General features: G+C 40.9%; 1 protein-coding gene across 1 annotated transcript in view; it reads left to right on the forward strand.

Annotated features, from left to right (window-relative positions):
* Positions 1-20,843, forward strand: part of NEK6 (NIMA related kinase 6) — a 3,457,780-nt gene that overhangs the window by 1,636,989 nt on the left and 1,799,948 nt on the right. The window contains exon 4 of the mRNA XM_044058651.1: positions 12,049-12,189. Coding sequence (XP_043914586.1) covers positions 12,049-12,189 — 141 coding nt within the window. The remainder of the gene's footprint in view (positions 1-12,048; positions 12,190-20,843) is intronic.

Consider the following 20,843-nt stretch of genomic DNA (forward strand, 5'->3'; position numbering starts at 1 on the left):
TAAATAGAAGTCACTGGTATGATAGATATCTCATTACATTTCCTTATTTATAGAGTAAACACCTCTTGCACATCAAAATGTAACATCTTAGCCACCTTTAAATCTTGTCTTGATGATTGGATGGGTAATTGAAAGTTCATCTCAGGTGTGTAGTATGACTGTCCTTAACTAGGGCAACAAATGTATTGACTAATTTATTAAGTTGCTGGCACACTTAAAAGTCTTCTGGATTGCCTTGGCTAGGCTGTTCAGTTGTAATTTTGACTGCATGCCTATTAAATACCTGTGAACCTCTCAGAATGAGAGGGGGAGAGAGAGAGAGAGAGACAGTGTATAAGAAAGTAATTGGAATAATCTGATGCCACCAGGAGAAGGCAGAAACGTTAACATCTAGTAGCTTTGAATATGTACTGGAGAGGGGACACCATGGATATCTTCACATATCAAATAAAAGTTGATTAGGGATAGTGTCTCAGACTAAATTGGAATATCAGATGACGTGAACTATGGAGAATTGTCCAAACTTAGCGGGGAAAAAAGAACTTAACAGTTCCTGAAATTTCTGTAAAATCTTATTTGGGTACTTGCGTATTATCGCAAACAGATTTTCACGATAATGCCGCTTGCTTCCCGATATGTAGAATGTAAACAGAAATGTATGCAGAATCACACTGACAAAGTGAACTTTATGAAAAAATATTGTTTAGATAGGATAAACAGTATAAAATTTAAGAAATGAGTGCTTGTTTCAAGCTATGCCGTTTAACGACATAATGTCACTGAAAATACATTTTCTACAACAGTTATGTGTAAGACACGTTCCATGTCCAGAAATATGTTGCCCAAACCATCCGGAAGACATCCACAAGTATGCTATCCAAGACATCCAGAAAACATTGTAAGAGTAACTACTATTCAAAAAAATAAATAAATCTGGTGCAGTCACATATTGCATACATGTTTTTCATAGTACCACCTAACACCACATGTCACATTAACTTTAGCCTCCATTGTACAAGACCTTTATCTCCCACGTCACATTAACTTTAGCCTCTGTCACCTTGTTTACTCTGTTATTCCCTTTAACTGAAATTATGTTCCATTTGTAAAATAAAAGCAGTTATTTACATAAAAATATGCTGCTCCAGATTTCTTATTCTCATAGAAATGTATAGTCAATTTTGAAACAATCCTTCTCGCAGTACGGCAGCAGTACAAACAAACATTTCCCAGGCGTCCTCGATTCATTTCCTGCAGTATGACAGCAGTGCAACCAATTTAGAAGTATGCAAAACAAGATTCACATTTCCACGTTCATTTAGGTTACGAATTTGGGACAAACTAGGTTGTACCCACAGAAAACATCACATCCAACCATACGTTCACTCCCACAATCTGTTTTTGGCCCAACAAGCATATTACCGCAACCGCGAAAATCTGGTTGCGATAATACGTAAGTACCCTTATTTGCTGCCATAGCTGTGGTGTTGTGTAACGCAGAGGTAGTAGGCTACAGTAGTCTTTTGAGTGAGGTGAGTTGAGCAAAAGCTATTAAAAATACACCACACTGTGAGCCAAATGCAAGTGTGATCTAATGTTGTGGGCAGTCATTCACTAGCATGATTGCCAGAGCAGTTAGGTAGCCAAAGACTCAGAAATATGACAGTGGCTCAGAATCTCCCAAGATGAATGGATTTTAAACATAGCAGAAGTGAAACTACAGTCTAGTGATACAGTCAGTTGCACTGAAGAACAAGTAGGACTAGTAAGCTTCAGGAATACCATAACTGCAGTGTGAAACAAGTTAACCCACTTTAATATTTTGTCAGACTATCCCCCCTTTATCCATCTGTGCTATTGAATTAGCCAAAGTTTCAAAACTGTGGGCAAGAATAGACAGTACTCTTGTCTGAAGTTACTTGCTGCATATTTTTTGGCCAAGTGTGCCCACATTTTCACACCCCAATTCACAACATTTGTTATGTATACACTCCAGGAAGAAGGAGGAGATGATGGTATAATTGAGCCTGGCATTGGCGTGGCTTTTGAATGGAAAGGAAAAAAAAAATTAACATACTGGATTCCAGAGGGCATGCATGCTTGGTGAAGGCCATTCCATATTTCTGTTTGTGATATGGAATCCTTTTTTTCTGGTGCTTGGAATGAAGCCACTTAACAGTAGGTGAGCCTTCATGGTACCCATATCTCATTTAAGTGATGGGTAGTATATATATCCAAGTAGAAGATGAAGATAATGTGTAACAGTCGGTGAAGCTTCAGTATTTTTTGAGTAAATTAAGAGGTACTGTATTTTTTTCTGGACAGTCCTTTACTGTGGTTATATTGGGGATAACCTGAGAGTGAAGACTAGAAGAAAATAGCTAGTATCCTCTCTTACTGCATTGATTTTTGAAGTTTCTCTGGAAGCTTCTGGCTCAATTTTGGCACCTGCAGCAGTTCTTGCAGTTTTGATGTCTAGAAAAATGACTATCACAACTCTGTAGAAAGCATAAATGTCAGGATTAAGTTTAGATTTATGTGGCATTTCAATACAACCAACTCTGCTTGAAGGAGAGTCTGTAAAACGTCATTACTGAGAGATATTCAGGACTAGATAGTTGGTTTATAGTTTTCTAGTAAAAGAAATCCAAAGTGCGACTCAGCAACCATGAGGTAAAATTTATTTACAAAGTAAAAAAGTCTGCAAGCTTTTACACTTCAAGAGCTTTTCTTAAGATTAAAGGTTGCTGCAGTGTAACACAAATTTAAGTAATAGATGACAGACACAGGGCATTTCACAAAAGCAGTAAGATGCCACATCTGAGATTGTGACCTATGGAAGTGGTGTATATTTTCCCATACGTTATACTAAATGCTGCCAACAGGTAGTTGATATTATTACTGTAAACTGGTCTGTTACTTTACTTTGCTAAGATAAACCACATTTTGTATTTAAAAGGGCTACTCAACTGAGGCAACAGTTATCCTGTAAACCTAGACTACTGGTAACACCTTTAACTATTAATACAAATGGTCCATGTCCCTGTTTTTCATGTGCATTATGTAAATGCATTACTGATGAATGTGAATTTAACCATTCTGTGACAGAATATATTTTTTTAATTTATATGCCAGCTGTCCTATAAAAATATAATTTATTTTGTGATATATCCTGTGTTTTATCTGGAAAAGTCAAATTGAATGTTAGACTGAATGAATGTATATGCAGTAGTCAGAAGTCAGGTGTTGTGTTCTACATTACGCCTCAGGAAAATGTAGTCATTCAACTAAGTCACATGTTTAGAGTTGTTGAGAATGTTATGATAACTGCTTGAGGTATAGATTTTATAATATGGACTGAATCTTGTGAATACTTTTGTATTTCTTTGAGAGAAAATAAATATCCAGGAGTAAATGCCACAGTCAGCATTAAACCATTGTTAAAAATCAAACTGACGAATGTTAGATTAATTAGTTTGCTGGTCTTGTCATGCTGAATACTTACTACTTTACATCATTGTTGGAGTGCATAATGATTGGCTTGCTTTGTCATCTAACAATTATTTAAACTTGTCTGAAGAAGTCTGTTCAATTTATGGGTGAGATGAAAGTGCTTATAAATTGTTCTGCATTAAGTTTGTACTTCTACCTTTATTACTACATATTGTGTATTGGCTCTTGTGCTTAGTTTGGCATTGGAAATATTTTTCAGTCCGTTTTCTGTGCTAAGTTGTCACATACTTTTTATATCCGAAAATGTGTTCTTGCAGTTTTGAACAATGGTGTTTTCGTAACTCTGTGAATAAATTCTTTATTGTGGTTCCTAAGTCACTCTGTTTTTCTTTTGATTCAGGTTTGCCCTGACTCTGGATTTATCTGTTTGAGCCACATTACTATTACCTCTCAGCTGTCCAGATTTTTTGCAGAATGTCCAGAGTTTTGGCTCATATGTTTTGTCCCATCCTCATAAAATGCGTAGTTTTCTGGAAAATCACTAGGAATTGACGTCATTAAATAACAACAGACATTTGAGTTTCAGACTTCATATCCTTAAGAACATACATGATAATGGAAACCCTGTCATTCTAGCAACTTTCTAAGTTTATAAGAGCAATATTTAAAACCCATCCCTATTTTTGGTCCTTTGTCCCCCATTATTTGTGGCTCTGTCCAGATTTCCCTTTGTCCCCCATTATTTGTGGCTTTGTCCATATTTCTTGTGCCAAGAAGTTGAATGGTATGATTTGGACTGTAGTTCAGCAGTCCAAGTGCTAAAGGAATTTAGCCTGGGATAAATATCAGTTACCTTGGTGGGTTGACCTTTAATAGTCTTGTTTTCCTTATTGTATGGAATATAAGTTAAAAAGTGTCTGTAGTCACTTCTCAAACAGATTATAACTCCAAGTCATAGCTTTTACATAGTTTTAGAAGTTTTAATAGCCAGGTATTTTAGTGATCTTCTTCCTCTCTATACAGAAATTATATTTCTACTTCACAGCTTCATATGCAGTTAGAATTTTAATCCACAAAGTACTTTTATATTAATGCTTGAGTGTGTCTTTCATATTTAGTGATGGATTTGAGCTCTGTAGCTGGCAGTGATGTCTCAGCTTTGAGTGTGTTTAATAAATGTGCATTTACTTGCTGCTAGAACAGCTTGCCTGAACAGTTAATAAAATAATAAAAACTTTAATGTCTTCTTAAACAGCTTACTGTGGACAAACTGCTGCTGTCAGCAGTCATTAGTAGTTGTTTGCCTCACAAGCCCCCAACCAAAGCTAAGCCAGACCTTTTAGCTTTGCTATGAGAAGAAATGCATCATATAAACCAGCCATTGTGTATGCCTGCTGATGTACTCCGCATTATTTACCATTGCTGTCATCTGCTGTTCGACTTGGCAGCATGATGCTTCTCATATGTTTGAAGGTCTGTATCTGTGACCTGTCCCTTAGAGCTTACCTTGTCTTGGTTTTATCTGTCGTATGCTCTTTTAGTAATTTGCCCCATCACAGTAGGTAATATTTGTGTTTGTACAGGAGTTTGGATTTTTCCTTTGAAATTGTTTCTGTCTTCTACCTGTTTTTCAGCATCGCTAGCTTTGTCTCTTGATTTAAAACTTCCCTACCTCATGAAATTTTACCTCCTGTAGACAGTGTCATTCTTAGGTGTAGATTTCACAAAGATTAAGAGTACTTACAAGCATAGTTATCTAGACAACAGTGGAGTTTGTATCTCAGTTTTGTCTCATATCTTTTATGGTATTTGGGATACCCTGTGCAGTAGTCTGTCTAGCTGGAAGGTCATTTGTAGTGTTCACTAGGTTATTTGCTCTGACACATTTCTTCTTTGGACATGTATGGTTGGGTTGGTGGGTGCTAAGACCACTTTGATACCCTTGGCTCATTTATCATTTTTTTTTCTTTTCACAGTAGAACACAGATGACTAGTATAGATGTGTTCCACTATCACAAGTCCTAAAATGTTACCAGTATCCTGAATGGCTTAATAAAATCTGTGAAAGCATTGATGGACATCTCAAAAAAGCGAAGAGCTAACAGATAATCACTTATCTCTGCATTTAGGTAATTTAACAGACCAAAGTTAATACAGAATGGTAGCCATAGTTTGGAAGGAAATGGACTGGAAGATCCTAAAAGGCGCATACATCATCAAAGTCCACAGCATCTGTGTCTGTACAGTCTTTTGTTTTGCTTAAAAGAAAGCAAAAACAACACTATAGTCTCCTATGAGCTGTTATGTATGTAAAGTTCATATTTATGTCTCGTTTGATACCAGGGTCAAGGAGGATTTGCAGATGTTTTTGTACACATTTACATGTTCTTCGTGTTTCACTGTTGCAGTCATTACATTTGGGTAATCTGCTGGTAGGTTGCCCTCAGTCTGTCTGAATATCAAAGTCTTGGGTCCTGCATCGGTTGCTGTCTCCTCTTCCATGACGTCAGGTCGTCAGGGGTACAAAACATGCAGCCGATGTAATTTTCTTTAGTCTTTCTTGCCGTGCAGTGCCCGAAGCAGAAGCAGTTCGCAAGTGCCGGTCGGCTGACTCCTGAAATTTTTGCATTCGAGTTTCAGAATCAGAGTCTTCAATTAAAGCTAAGTACCCCGTTGGGGAAACTTTTTCTTGCTCCTTACCAATGTCAATAAAAGTTAATAATTGCATTACATGTGGGAAGCAAATATTCCTTGCCTAGGCCCAGATCATAACGTGCCTTGCTGTCGGTTTTGTGCTAGATTTAACCAACACACTATTAAGCGTCGGTATATATTTGCTTCAGAATATTTTGGAAACAGATTTTATTACCCTGAAATGTCGTCGGATAGCAATCCGACTACCGGAGTTCACAAAAAACACAAAGAAAAGGACAGAGACAGACTGTCGAGGTCCAAAACCGACGGTGAAGCTTCTCCTAAGCCGGTCGCCGGTTCGCCAGTACTCGGGTGCTTTTGCAGCCCCTGATACCCGCTACTTTCGAGTCACAGGCCTCTACTGAGACCCATTTGGAGTCCGGCATGCCGCGAGATTCTCAGAGTATTGTACCCGCGGATGTCTCTCCCTTGGATGGGTCTGGAGCCGCTGAGCAGGCACTGGCTTCTGAGGGTGTTTTCAGGCCTCAACATTTCTATATAAAACTGACACCAGCTTCAAAAACAAAGGCAAAAGCAACTTCTAAGGCTAAAAAACCCCCGATAAGAGGCCTAGGCAAGACACTGATTATGAATCTTCAGGTCAGGTTTCTATTTCTTCTGAATCCTCTTCTGATCAGGAATATACCTCCTGTATTAGACATTGATGATGATGTGTTTTCGGAATCAAGCATGGCTCCAGATTCCCTACCTCCGGCTCCTAGTAAGCCAGACAGATATTACAAGGTTCCCGACTCCCATAAATTTTTATTCAAAAATCCTGCTGCTGACCCTGAAACTATCTCACAGGGTCCCAAAGGTGTAAAGGCCTCAACAGCTAAGAATCCTACCCCCTCTGATAGAGATTCCAGGGCGCTGGATAGATGGGGAAAAAAGGTTTATACGTCTGCAACCTTGGCAATTAGGGCCTTAAACTGCCAGTTTCATATGCTTACATATCAACAGCATGTTATGGGATTATTGAAACAGAAAATGATGCTGATTCCTGAATGTGTGGAAAATAAAGAATTACAGGAATTATTGCATGCAGCAGAACAGGTTGGAAAGCATACTTTGCATTGTGGTTTTGACTCCTTGGAGGCCTCTTGCAGGGCCGCAGTTACTGGATCTGTGATTAGAAGGCATGCCTGGCTCAAGGAGCAAAATCCGCCTGATCATGTTAAAGCTAAATTGTTGGATGCACTTTTACAGCATGATACTCTGTTTGGTAATAAGGCAGAAGAGGTTTTAAAGAAAATGGAAGACAAAGCTAAGTCTATGCAAACTGTGAAAGATTTCTTACAAGTGCAGCCACCAAGATTCAGTAGACACTGGCCTACAAAAAATTGGTCCTTTCCTATGTCCAACAGAGCCTCACGGGGCAAATCCAGGCGCTCAAAAGGCTCTAGATACCAATCACAGGGTTCTTACAGGTCAAAGCAATGGGGTGCCTCTACCTCCAAATCTGGAGGAAACAAAGCACAACCCTACAGTAAACAGTCTCAATGACTTCCCTCTGCCATCACCAAACACTTATCTTTTGGCAGCCCCCTTAGGGGGAAAATTAGCACTTCATGCTCAAAATTGGTAGTTGATAACCCAGGACAAGTGGGTATTAAACATAGTATCCCAGGGATACAGATTTAATTTCCATACCTTGCCAATTCCAGACAGTTGGCCAGATCTGCCGCAAAATCAGTGGGCAGAGGCACAGAAACAAGTTACGTCCCTCATGGATATTGGGGCTATTCAACCAGTACCAGAACAGGAAAAAGGACAAGGATTTTACTCGACTGTTCCTGATACCCAGAAAAGACCATGCCTGGCGCCTAATACTGCATCTATCGATTTTGAACACATTCTTGGACATCCCAAAATTCAAAATGCTGACTTTGCAACAAGAACGCTTGGTTAGTGACTGTAGACTTAAGAGGCATACCTGCATATCCCAATAAGGGAATCGTGCAGACGATACCTCCACTTCAAGGCTAGTTTTATGCATTACCAATTCTCTGCACTGCCCTTAGGTTTATCTGCTGCACCCAGGGTCTTTACAAAGTGACTGGTACCAGTAATTGCATTTTGCAGACAAAGAAGCATACATATCTATCCTTACTTGGACGACTGTCTCATTCAAGCAGAAGACAAGGACATTCTTTTTCAGCTTCTGGTGTTTGTAAAAAGGCTTCTAACATGCCTAGGGTACACAATAAACAAAAAGAAATCACAACTGGTACCCTCTCAAAAGATTACATTCCTGGGTGCAAGCTTGAATACAACTGCCCAGATGGCTTACCTTACGCCAGATGAGCAAAGGCAACTCACTATTTACTTCAAACAGATGGTTACAAAAACCCAGTTATCTGCAAGACAAATTCTGCAGACTTTGGGGTTCATGGCATCCTGCATTCTACTAATTCCATATGCAAGACTGCATATGAGGAAACTACAGTGGTATCTAAAAGGTTTATGGAGTCAACATTGTCACAGTCTGGAAACAATGATTTCTCTCATTCCCTGCCTACAACAGGAGTTTCTTTGGTGGGCAGAGACATGTCACCAGAACATGGGACGGTCTTTCACTCTACCCCCTACCACCCAAACCCTAACTACAGATGCATCAGACTATGCTTGGGGGGCCCACCTTGCGGGGAAATGCATTCAGGGCATATGGAGCCCAAAACAAATGCATCTGCATATCAACCAGAAAGAGATGTTAGCTGTTCAGAATGCCCTGACAGCCTTCAAGGACAACTACTGATAAAGATGGACAACACCACAGTTATGTGGTACAGAAACAAGCAGGGGGGGTACACATTCCTACCCCTTTGCAGACTAGCCATGGCATTGTGGGACACAGCCTTGACTTACAAAGTACATCTTCAAGCCCAATTCCTGTCAGGAAAACAAAATACTCTGGCAGACGGCCTAAGCAGAAATCTTATGTACCCTCACGAGTGGAAACTGGATCCACAAGTCTTCAACATGATAACAGAGAAATAGGGGAGTCCGGACATAGATCTATTTGCCTCTCCCCAAAATTATCAACTGGACAAATTCTGCACAAGGACTTATCACAGACAAGCATGGGAAGTGGATGCCCTATCCTTCAGTTGGAAAAACCTATCAGTCTACACCTTTCCTCCTCTGCCTCTTCTTCCCAAGGTCTTACTAAAGGTCAAACAGGGAAAAACAAAAATTATCCTAATTGCCCCAGACTGGCCTCGCCAGCACTGGTACCCATTTCTACGGAATATGTCTCAACTCCCTCCTTGGTACTTGCCTCAAATACCTCATCTACTGTCTCAGCAGAGCAATCAAATTCTGCACAATCACCTCCAAACTCTGAACTTGGCAGCATGGCTGATCATGTAATTATTCAAACAACACCTCTCAATAAATCTGCGATGGGTGTCATTTTGGAAGCCAGAAGGCCTAGTGCTAGAAAATCTTATGCTGATAAATGGAACAAATTCTGTGCTTGGAACCAAGCACAAGGGATGGACACAGCAAAGCCAAATATTCCTCAGATTTTACAATACTTGACTGAGATGCTTGACAAGGGCCTATCCTTTTCATCAATAAAAATCCATGCCTCTGCCATCTCGGCTCATTACAACTCAGAGCCTCCCATCTTTTCTTATCCTCTGCTAAAACAGTATCTCAGAGTGGCCAAAAATTTAAGGCCTCCCAGATCATCACCAACTCCTGCATGGGACCTCAATTATGTGTTGGCAAAGCTCACCCTGCCTCCATTTGAACGAGCAGCTACTGCAGATATAAAGTTTTTATCTTGGAAAACAATTTCCTTCTGGCAATCACTTCAGCAAGAAGAGTTTTAGAACTACAGGCCCTCATAGCTGTGGAGCCTTTTATTACATTTTACCCGCACAGGGTGTCCCTCAGGACCAATCCTTCCTTTATGTTTAAGGTGGTCTCCAGTGTGGCTCTTAACCAAACTATTCATCTGCTGACTTTTTACCCAAATCCGCAGAACAAGGGGGAGCAGATTCTGCATTCCTTGGATGTACACAGACAACTAAGATTCTACTTAAACAGGACCAAATCTCTAAGAAAGTCTGAGCAGCTACTGGTGGCATTTGCTGCAGGATCAGAGGGGAAGGCTATTTCAAAGCAGACTATTTCAAAGTGGATAAGCCACTGCATTCGTTTCTGCTATTTGCATCATGGTAAACCGGTGCCCAAGGGAATCAGGTCACATTCCACCAGGGCTGCATCTACCTCAGCAGCTTTTCTCAGAGAGGTGCCAACCAAAGACATTCTAGAAGCTTCTACTTGGAGCTCTGTTCGTACTTTTACAAAGCATTATCATTTGCCTCTCTTCTCTAAGTCCAGGACAGGCTTTGCCACTGCAGTTCTGCAGGGCCTTATAGCCGCTCCTAATGCTATTTAGTTCCAGCCTCCCATCCATAGCTTTGGGACTCTACCCAAGTGTAATGACAGCAACAGTGAAACACGAAGAACATAGTACAGTTGTGTACACTTACTGTTGCAGTCCGGGTTACCCACCCGCCATCCCCCTTTTTTCTAGAACTTCTCTTTCCTTCACTATATTCTACAGCCTTTGTGGTGTATTTGCTTTTAGATGAAGGTAAAGTTTATGTTGTTACAATTGCATTCGTATATATATATATATATATATATATATATATATATATATATATATGGATTCCTATCACATGGTCGACAGGCCATATGATCGACTTTCATTTGGTCGACAAGCAGTTTTATGTGGGGGCTTCACCCCCCCACACCCCCCAATGTGGGGGGCTGTGCCCCCCCCTAACTATATATATCAACTCCAGGGTTGCACAACTTTGGTGAGGGGGGCAAATCTGCCTGTCGACCAAATGAATTGTCGACCAAATGAAAGTCGATCAAATGGCTTGTCGACCATCTCAGGTAGACCCATATATATATATATATATATATATATATATATATATATTTTTTTTTTTGCTCCCTATTGGGGGGGGCACCTGACATCTGGGGCAACAAAAACTGAAGAAAATGGCGTCGGCTGTTTTATACCCCTGACGACCTGACGTCATGGAAGAGGAGACAGCAACCGATGCAGGACCCAAGACTTTGATATTCAGGCCGACTGAGGGCAACCTGCCAGCAGATTACCCAAATGTAATGACTGCAACAGTGAATACACTCGAACATCTACATTTATGGTAAGTGTACACAACTGTACTTTCTCACTGATGTGGAACTTACCCTTATATTTAAATCAGAAGTACACCTAGGCAATGTGGGTTGTAAAGGAGCAGGTAGGCCATGTTCCATAACTCCTCATAACTCTTCCCAAGAAAACAATTCAGATAAAAAAGGGACTCTCTATTTGCTCAACAAAGCTGCTCATAACAGACCTTGCAGTACAATGAGTACAGCAGGTATGATCTTTATCAGATTCTCTTTAATGCATAGTGCTGTCATCTGCTCTTCAACTTGGCAGTATGTTGCATTCTAATCTGAATATATTTCTACCACCTGACCTCACATAAAGATCTAGAGAACACATAGTTCACAACTGATGTGAACACCTGTCTGGAATACTGCTAGTGGTGGTCAGGAAACTGGAAGCTGAAAAGGCAACACAGTAGTTAAGAAGGTGGCAGCTGTCTTGAGAAATGCCTGCTTGTTTATGTTTTGGAAATTGGTAAATCTTAAAGGTAGAATTCCTCATTCTACTTTTTTGCTGTTAATTTAACTTGTATTGCTTAATATATGACATACTGTGTTGTTCTGCAGTAATTATCAGTTTGATAACATAAACAGCTGTGTGATCTTTGTGTGTGCATGAATTTCATTGCATTTATTTACATTTGCATTTTCTCCAAAATGTGTATATATAATCTAATTTTTTCTTCTTCACAGAGGCATTTGCCATGCTATCCTTATCATTGCTCAATTGCAGACTTTCAGATTGAGAAAAAAATAGGAAGAGGTCAGTTCAGTGAAGTATACAAAGCAATATGTCTCCTAGATGGAACACCGGTTGCACTGAAGAAAGTTCAGGTAAATAATTTTATAGTACTCTTTGTTCTGTCATTTTGTCATTGTATGTATGTGTCTTTAATGTCTGCATATTGAGAAAAATATGAATTGATGTTGTCAGTATTCATTCTATTCTCAACTGTTGGGCACGGATCCGATCCTTGGATCCAGGTCAGCTGTTACTTTAGCTTGTGGCTACCAAAAGTTGTCAAGCTTCTCCCTTACCCATAATGCACCAACCCCTAACATACATCAGCTCTCGTTTACCACTTTTTGTGAAAAGACATGGTCAGGCTGAGCTTTCCAGTTTTCTGTGATAAGAGCTTTTCTATTCATAGTTTTTTTTCCTGTCTTAGCCTTTATTATTGTATTATTCACTTCCCTTTTACACTTAGTGTAGTACTTTACTAGCAGGTAGCTTTTCTGTAATTTTCTGCTGTTTGTTACATGTTAATGTATTGTTTAATACCATTGCTGGTATCCTTTTTTCCCTTTATTCTCTCATCTTAGAAATTACAATTTTTCTTTCCTTTCTCTTATTGCTGCTATGTCTGATAAAGAGCCTTCCGGTTTTATAAAATGCCAAAAGTGTGGGCACAAATTGCCCTTTTCTGATGCCTGTGCTTTATATGTTTACTGCTTGGGTCCTGATCTTCTCCACTGAGGATACTGATTTCATTGAAGAAGGGTCCCCATGATCATCTCTGGAAGACGTCTCATTTTGAGAAATTCTTAAGATCCTTAAACAGAGAGGTGGTTGGTCCTTCAGCAACCCTTCACAAGAGCACTCAGTATTTTTGAAACCTTTGGAGCTGGCCCTTCTACCTCTTGGGTTACTCTGCCCACCAATGAACTCATTGATTTAGTCTCTAGGTGGGCGTGGAAGGAGTCTGATTCATTTGAGCCAATCCCTAAGAGGCCAGATCAGATTCTAGCTCCACCTGTCGAGAAGGAATTCTGGAGTAATGGGGTTCCCGTGGATGGCCACCAAGAAGGAAATAGCTGAGCAAAGTTCCTCTGTTCTTCTCCATAACAGGGGTCTAGGGTGATGGACAGATTTGAGAAGCATGTATATGCTTCAGCATCTTTTGTCCTTAGGTTGCTGAGCTATTTGGCACATTTTACCAGACTACAAAGGGACCTGATCAAGGAACTTTCAAAATCCCTTTCAAGGACCACTACTCCTGAGGTGCAGTCATATGTAGCCTCTCAGTTGGCTGCACTTTAATCTATTTCAAAATCATCCATAAGGCTTCCCTTGCATGGAACTGAAGGTGCCTCAAGGGCAGTGGGTTCAGGCATTTCCATTAGAAAGCATGCCTGAATGCGCTTATATGATTTTGCAGAGCCTTTGAAGTCCTCGTTCATCATTGCACACTTTGACAGCAGTTCATTGTTTGGCCCAAAAGTGAAGGACATATTCTTCAGGTGTGAAAAAGATGGAAAGACCCTTTCTGGAAAGACTCTCTCTGCAGTGAGCGTACGTTTTTCAACCCCTCAAAGATCCTTTTCTAGGAATCAATGGGAATGATCAAAAATGTAGTTCAGGAAGTCCAAGTGTCCTTTCCAGGGCACTAATGGAGATATTTCCCCTAGGGGCGGGGGGAGGGGACTCAAATGGGCGACGACGCCCACCTGGCAGAGTAGGCCCGCAGAATCAAGGGTCCAGAGATTCTTTCTCTGATAGACCCTTTCAGTGCTTCTGAAAGGAGGCCCAATTGTCCCCCTCTGGAGACAATCGGGGGTCAACTGTCCCTGCACCAGAGGGTCTGTCTAGCTATAACAAAAGGGATCTACTTCAAAGGATTGAAATTTCACAATATCGAACCTCTGATCATCAAAGACCAGATGATCGATTGTGAAATATCAGGAATTAAAAAAAAAATGTAACAGGTGAAAATGTCTTTTCACTTTTTTTAAAGGGGGGCAAGCCCCCCCCCCCCCTTCCAGCCCCTACACCCCTTACTACTTAAATATACCAACTCCAAGATTACAGTACTGTGAAGAGAATGGTAAATTTCCCATTCCACACTGTACGACGATCTCCATTCACAATGTTCGATATTTCACAATTTTAGTCATTTGGTCTTCCCTGATTAGAAGTTCGATATTGTGAAATTTTGATCCTTTGATGTATACCCAACAAAAGATACTTGGGTGCAGAGGACTATTTCAAGCGGTTATATAATTCTCTTTTCCCTTCCACCTCCAGCTGTGAAGAAATTCCCCAATGTTCCATCCAGTCAGAGAATAACAGCAGCTTTAGAAATACAAAAGCTGCAAAAAAAAAAAAAAAGGGTGATCCAAAAGATCCCACCAGACAAGACAGAGTCCGGAACTTACTCAAGATTCTTTTTGGTGCCAAAGGAAACAAGGGACTGGAAACCTATTTTGTATCTCAGTGACTTAAACAAATCAGTTTGACACACAAAATTTCAGATGGTCACGGTTCAGTCCATTCTGCCCTTTTTGGGCAAGGACGCCTGAATGTGCTCAGTAGACTTTCAGGATGCATACTATCACATAAAAATGAACAGACAATGCAGAAGGTATTTACTCTTCTGGCTGAGAACCAGTCATTATCAGTTCACCACAGCCGCCAGGGTGTCCACCAAGTGCATGGCAGTAGTAGTAGCTCACTTGAAACTGCAGGGATTCTGAGTGTTTCCATACTTAGACAACTGGCTCATTACAATCCCGACCAGGCATCTACTAATAAGAGCAAGAGATTACATACTGCAGACTTCTTTTCATCTGGAAATATCCATAAATTACAACAAATCTCAGTTATAATCTACTCAATCATTTGAATTTATGGGGGTGATGTGCAACACAGTATCAGTGACAGGTTCTCATCCTGTAGCAGTAGTGCAAACTATCAGATTCCAGGTCTGGAAAATAGTTCACAGTACCAAAATCTCAGCCCGGCTAATTCTTCAAGCCTTGGGGTCAGTGTTACCGGCCATAATTTTAGATCCCCTAGCAAGATTTCATATGAGAATTCTTCACTGAATGCTAGCAACACAGTGGTTGATTGTTTTATCATCAAATGTCAGCCCAAGTAAGAATCACTGTGGCATACAAGAAATACCTTTGATGGCAGATCAGATCAGGTTCTGTAAGGTCGTTTTTTCATTCTTTATCAACCCAAGGCTATAGTGAGCATGGATGCATCCCAATTTGGGTGGGGGGGGGGCACTTCCTGGGGAAAAAAGTCCAAGGCACTTCATCTCCCGAAGAGACCAACATACATATCAGTGTCCTGGGAAATGAGAGCATTGCTCTTAGCATTTCAGGCTTTCCAAGACTCTCTCTCTTTTGGGACAATTGCAGTTCAAACAGACAATATGCCAGTAGTTTGGTACATCAAGAAACAAGCAGCAGCCAGGTCTTCAACCTTGTGTTGAGAAGCCGTCAGTGTATGGCAGTGGGTGATCTCATCCAACCACTTTCTGATAGCAATGCCCATTCTGGTGAAGTTCAGTGTGATAGCAGACAAGTTGAGCAGGTCTATTCTACTACCTCATGAGGGGTCTAGCAACATGAACATGACAGAAGTGATTTTCCATAGATGTGGTCAGCCTTGCTGTGATCTTTCTGCTTCCCCCCTAAACAACAAGTGCAGCAGCTTCTTGGCCCTGATCCCCCTCCAGTGGAATCATCAGGGAACACTCCACTCCATGATTGGCCCCCCGTTTCCTCTACGCTCATCCTTTGACTCCCTTGATCCCCAAATTGCTGCAGAAAGCTGATAGGTTGAAGAGCAGAGTAATACTCATTGTACCTTATTGTCCTTGACAGATTTGGTTCCCCTTCCTATGGCCTCATCTACTGTACCCACCTTGGATTCTGGATTCGATGCCAGATCTCCTAGTTCACTTGACAGGCATGATTCATTCAAGCTAACAGCATGGTTTATTCAATTCTTTTAATAGCCAGACAACTTCTCCTGTCTGTCACATGCCTTTATCTTCCCGTAAGGCTTCTACAAGAAAAGTTTACAGAAATAAATGGAAAAGGTTCGCTTTTTGGGCACAGCAGAAACACATTGACCTCTTTTCAGCTCCTGTACAAGGTGTTCTTGAATTTTTGGCAAAAATCTTTAATGAGGGAGCTTAGCTCCTCAATATTTAGAGTTCAGTTAGCAGCAGTCTTTACTTTTTATATTGGATTTCAGAATCCTTCCTTGGCTTCTTCTAAGCTTTGTAAAGCCTTTTTGCAAGGAACCCTCCTACTGAGACCTTCATATAAAGATCCTAATCCACCATGGGATTTAAATCTGGTGCTACAGGCCTTAATTCATTCCCCCTTTGAACCAGCAGCTAAATGTGATCTTAAATTTCTAAGCTGGAAGGCTATCTTTTTAGTGGCCATTATCTCTGCTAGAAGAATTTCAGAACTTCAAGCATTGTCCTCTAAACCTCCCTACTTGATTTTTCATAAGGATACATTGACATTACGTGCCAACTCTTCTTTCCTTCTGAAGGTGGTGTCAGAATCCAGTGTTAACCAGTCCATTCACTTGCCTGTTTTCTTTCCTGAATTTGCAAAGTTGAATATATGTTACATTTATTGGATGTCCACAGACAACTGCATTTTTACCTATATAGAACGAAAGAAATTAGAAAGACAGACAAATTATTTATGTCTTTTGCAGATTCTAAGTTGGGAAAATCAGTTGCAAAGGTAACTTTAACCAGATAGCTAACAGATTGCATATCATTTATCTACAACAAATTGGGTTTATCCTTACCAAAACCTCTAAGAGCTCATTCATCTAGGTCAATGGCAGCTTCTTCAGTGTTCCTAGTCTAGGGCTTCCATGGATGACATATCTGCAGCTGCAACCTGGGCCAGTCCTCATACCTTTATTACTCATTACAAACTAGATCTGGTCTTGAGGGGAAGAGCTGCCTTTGGCTCAACTGTGCTCAGGAATATCCTTCCTTAGAGTTCACCCAGGAATGTAGGTAGCTGGGGGGGGGGGGGGGTCTGTTCCAGCAGTTGAGGATAGAATGAAAATTGACAACATCAGATAAAAAAGTTATGTACTCACCATAATGTTCCATCTGTGCTGTCTATTTTCATTCTTCCTCATCTCTCCACCCACCAGCCCCCAATCTTTTTCACAATTGATTTCTGGAAGAATGAGAGTTTATCAGGACATAACTGTCCTCCATGTTGAGCTCCAGATACAGCTTCTTCTGTTAAGAATGTTATAGAAGTACTTCCTACTTTATGTCAAACAGCAAACGAGATCTGAGGTATGTTAGGGGTTGGTGCATTATGGGTAAGGGAGAAGCTCAAGAGCATTTTGGTGGCCACAAGCTAAAGTAATGGATGGGTCGGATCCAAGGATCAGATCTGAACCCAACAGTTGGGGGAAGAATGAAAATGGACAACACAGATGGAACGTTACGGTGAGTACATAACTTTTTTTTCTCCTTATCTTGATTTGATAAATATAAGTTTACACCTGAATTCAGGTATTTTGGCACTTATTTCTGGAGACCATGGCAGAGACTCAGCAGCAGTGCAGTCTTAGTCAAAGTTAACCAAAGGGCTCTCGTTGATTTAGAATATCTTGAATGGGCTATACATCCTAAATTGCAGAAGTCTAAATGGATCAGCATTCAGCAGATATCTCTTTCTGCACTGGGCCAAGCATCTTTCTATTCCGCCCCCTCCCCCACCCAACTGCTGTCATCATCTCTGCCATCACACCACTTTTGGGGAAAGACCCCAACTCCCTTTTCCAAAGGAGCACGGCTGAACATAAATGGCGACAGCACCACTGCCATATTGGATGCAGCAGTGCTTGTCTCTCAATAAAAATATGAACTTTCTGCTAAGGCTTTACTGTCACTATCCATAATGTGTTCAGTTTTGGCATTTGAGGAGTTTGTTTATTTAGGATACGTTGTTTGGGGTTTGAGTAAATTATTGTACAGTACTTATTATTTGAAGTAGGTCTCCCTAAGCAAATTAGTGTGTGGTGCTCTACTTTTGTTGTGCTTCACTGCAGAACCAGCCACTGAAAATACCAAACACCATTACCCCACCGTTATGCCTGTTATCTTCAGGAGTGCACCTAACTAAATTTGTAGTTTAGTTCCTGCCAGACAAATGCTGTTACAGCAGTGTGTATTATATCAACTGTCTTATCTTTTTTTTTTTGAGCATTAAAGTGGACTGGACAGCAAAGGCCCATTTTTCAGCTGCAACAACTTGTAAGCAATAACAAAAATAACAAATTAAGTAATCTCTATGAACAGAGAAACCACTAAACACCAACCTGCTGAATTAAACTAAAAAAATACATACCACACATGAAGGTGTTATCTAGCTTGACTATGTCAAATCATCATCATCAGCCCCCCCCCCCTTTCCCATTTTTCTACATGGGGTCGGGATATCATGTTAACTGTCACTACCTCTCTCGATTCAGTGCCACACTCCTGCCTGACTGTCACAGATCTTCTTTCACACAATCCATCCACCTCTTTGCTGGATGTCCTCACTTCCTCTTACCTTCTTCCTGTCTGTCCCAAATCTTCAACACCAGATTGTCTTCTGCTTTTCTACACATGTGCCCAAACCACCGTAATCTGTTCTCTTTGATCTTTTCTGCAATTGGAGCTACTTTGGCTTCTGCTCTTATGTTCTTATTTCTTCGTCTGTCCCACAGGGTGCATCCTACCACCTTTCTCAGGCACTTCATTTCCATCACCTCTAGCTTCTTCAACTGTTCTGCCTTTACTGCCCAGGTTTCTGTACCATATGGTAGTACTGGTCGCACCACTGTCTTGTACACCTTACTTTTCAGCTTCTTTGGCATTCTTCTGTCATATACACCTGATACTCTATGCCAGTTGGCTGCAACCCCTCTGATTCCAGCTTTGACCTCTTCATTCAGACTATCCTTCTCCTCAACTTCCCCTCCCAGATACTTGAAGCTGTTTACCTGTTCCACTGTCTTCCTTTCTATCTCTTTTCTCAGCTTCTTGTGATTTCCCCAATTTGCTGCCATTACCACCATCTTATTTGTGCTTAGTTTCATCCCATTTACCTTCAGATTTGCATTCCATTCTCCTATCCTTTGCTGAAGTTCTAGCTCAGAGTCTGCCTGTACTACCACATCATCTGCATACAGCAGTTTTGTTGATCCGTCCCCTCCAACCTGTTTGCTAAGGTAATCCATCACCAGTATGGACAGCAGTGGGCTCAGAGCTGAACCCTGATGTACACCCACTCTCACTGGGGACCCCTCTGTGAGGCCGAACACTGTTCGTACTTGAGTCATTGGATCCTTGTACACAAACTGCACTAATTCTGTCAATGTTTCTGGGACTTGAAACCATTGCAGTACTGCCCAAATCAGCTTTCTTGGGACCTTGTCATATGCTTTCTCCAAGTCTAGGAATGCCCAATTGGACTCTCTCCTCATCTCTAGCATCCTTTCAAGTATCTGTCTCAATGCAGACATCGAGTCAGTTGTGCTGCATATTGATCTGAATCCAAACTGTTCATCTCCCATATTCCATTCTACTACTCTTTGTATCCGTTTATCAATCACCCTCTCCAGAACTTTCATGCAATGTGATAGGAGCTTGATGCTTCTGTACTGCCCACAGTTGTGGATGTCCCCTTTGTTTGTGTACACTGGCAAGAGTATGCTTATTCTCCAGTCATCTGGGATACGCCTTTCTCTCCACACTGCTATTAGTACCCTCAGAAGCCATGTCTCCCCTATCTCACTTAGCATCTTTATCATATCTGCTGTGACCTCATCTGAGCCTGCTGCTTTCCCTGACTTCATCTTCCAGATCTATATTATATATTTAAAGCTTCAAAATTTCAAACCTCATATGTTCGACAACATATGAGCGAAACTTGAATCTTTGAATATATAATAAAAACGTAAAAAAAAAAAACTTAACGCTGTGAGCAGGGGGACAAGCCCTCTGCACCCCCCCCCCCACACCCCTGTACTTAAATATACCAACTCCGAGACCACACTTCAGTGCAGAAAAGGGAAATTTTCCCATTCTGTGCGTACTGAGCCATTGCCTTTCACCTTTGAACTTTTCAAAGTTCGATCATATGTTGTCGACCATATGACATACGAACTTTGAAATGTTCGATAATTTAATAGGAACCCCGTCTTCCTTAGTGCTGTTCTTACTTCTTCTAGGGTGAGCTCCTCTTCTTCTCTCATTGTAGGCTGTTTCTGGGGCAGTACAGCTTCTGTGGGGTTTTCTTCATTCAGAAGCTGTTGGAATTACTCCTTCCATCTGCCTTTGATGTCCTCTGGACTGGTGAGCAGGTTGTTGCTGGCATCCCTTATGAAGGGTGTCTGAATATCTTCTTTATCTTTCTGTCTTTGCCTTGCAACCTGATGTAGTTTCTTTGGGCCCCTTACTGAGTCACTTTCCAGAAGTTGGTACAGTGCCTCCAATGCCTTATTCTTTGCTATTGCAACTTCTTTCTTAGCTTCTTTGTTAGCCAGCCAGTAGTCCTTCCTAGCCTGGTCAGTCTTTTGTATCTCCCACTTCTTCCTGAACTCCTTCTTTCTTTCTTTTGATGACTTCCTGGACTTTTGCATTCCACCATCAGCTTTCCTTATGTACCTTATTTCCATACCAGTCTCGGCCACATATCTTTTCTGTAGTCCT

This window comes from Protopterus annectens, chromosome 16.part0 (assembly GCF_019279795.1).
Source record: "Protopterus annectens isolate FY-2018-M chromosome 16.part0, PAN1.0, whole genome shotgun sequence".
NCBI classification, from domain to species: Eukaryota; Metazoa; Chordata; order Ceratodontiformes; family Protopteridae; genus Protopterus; species Protopterus annectens.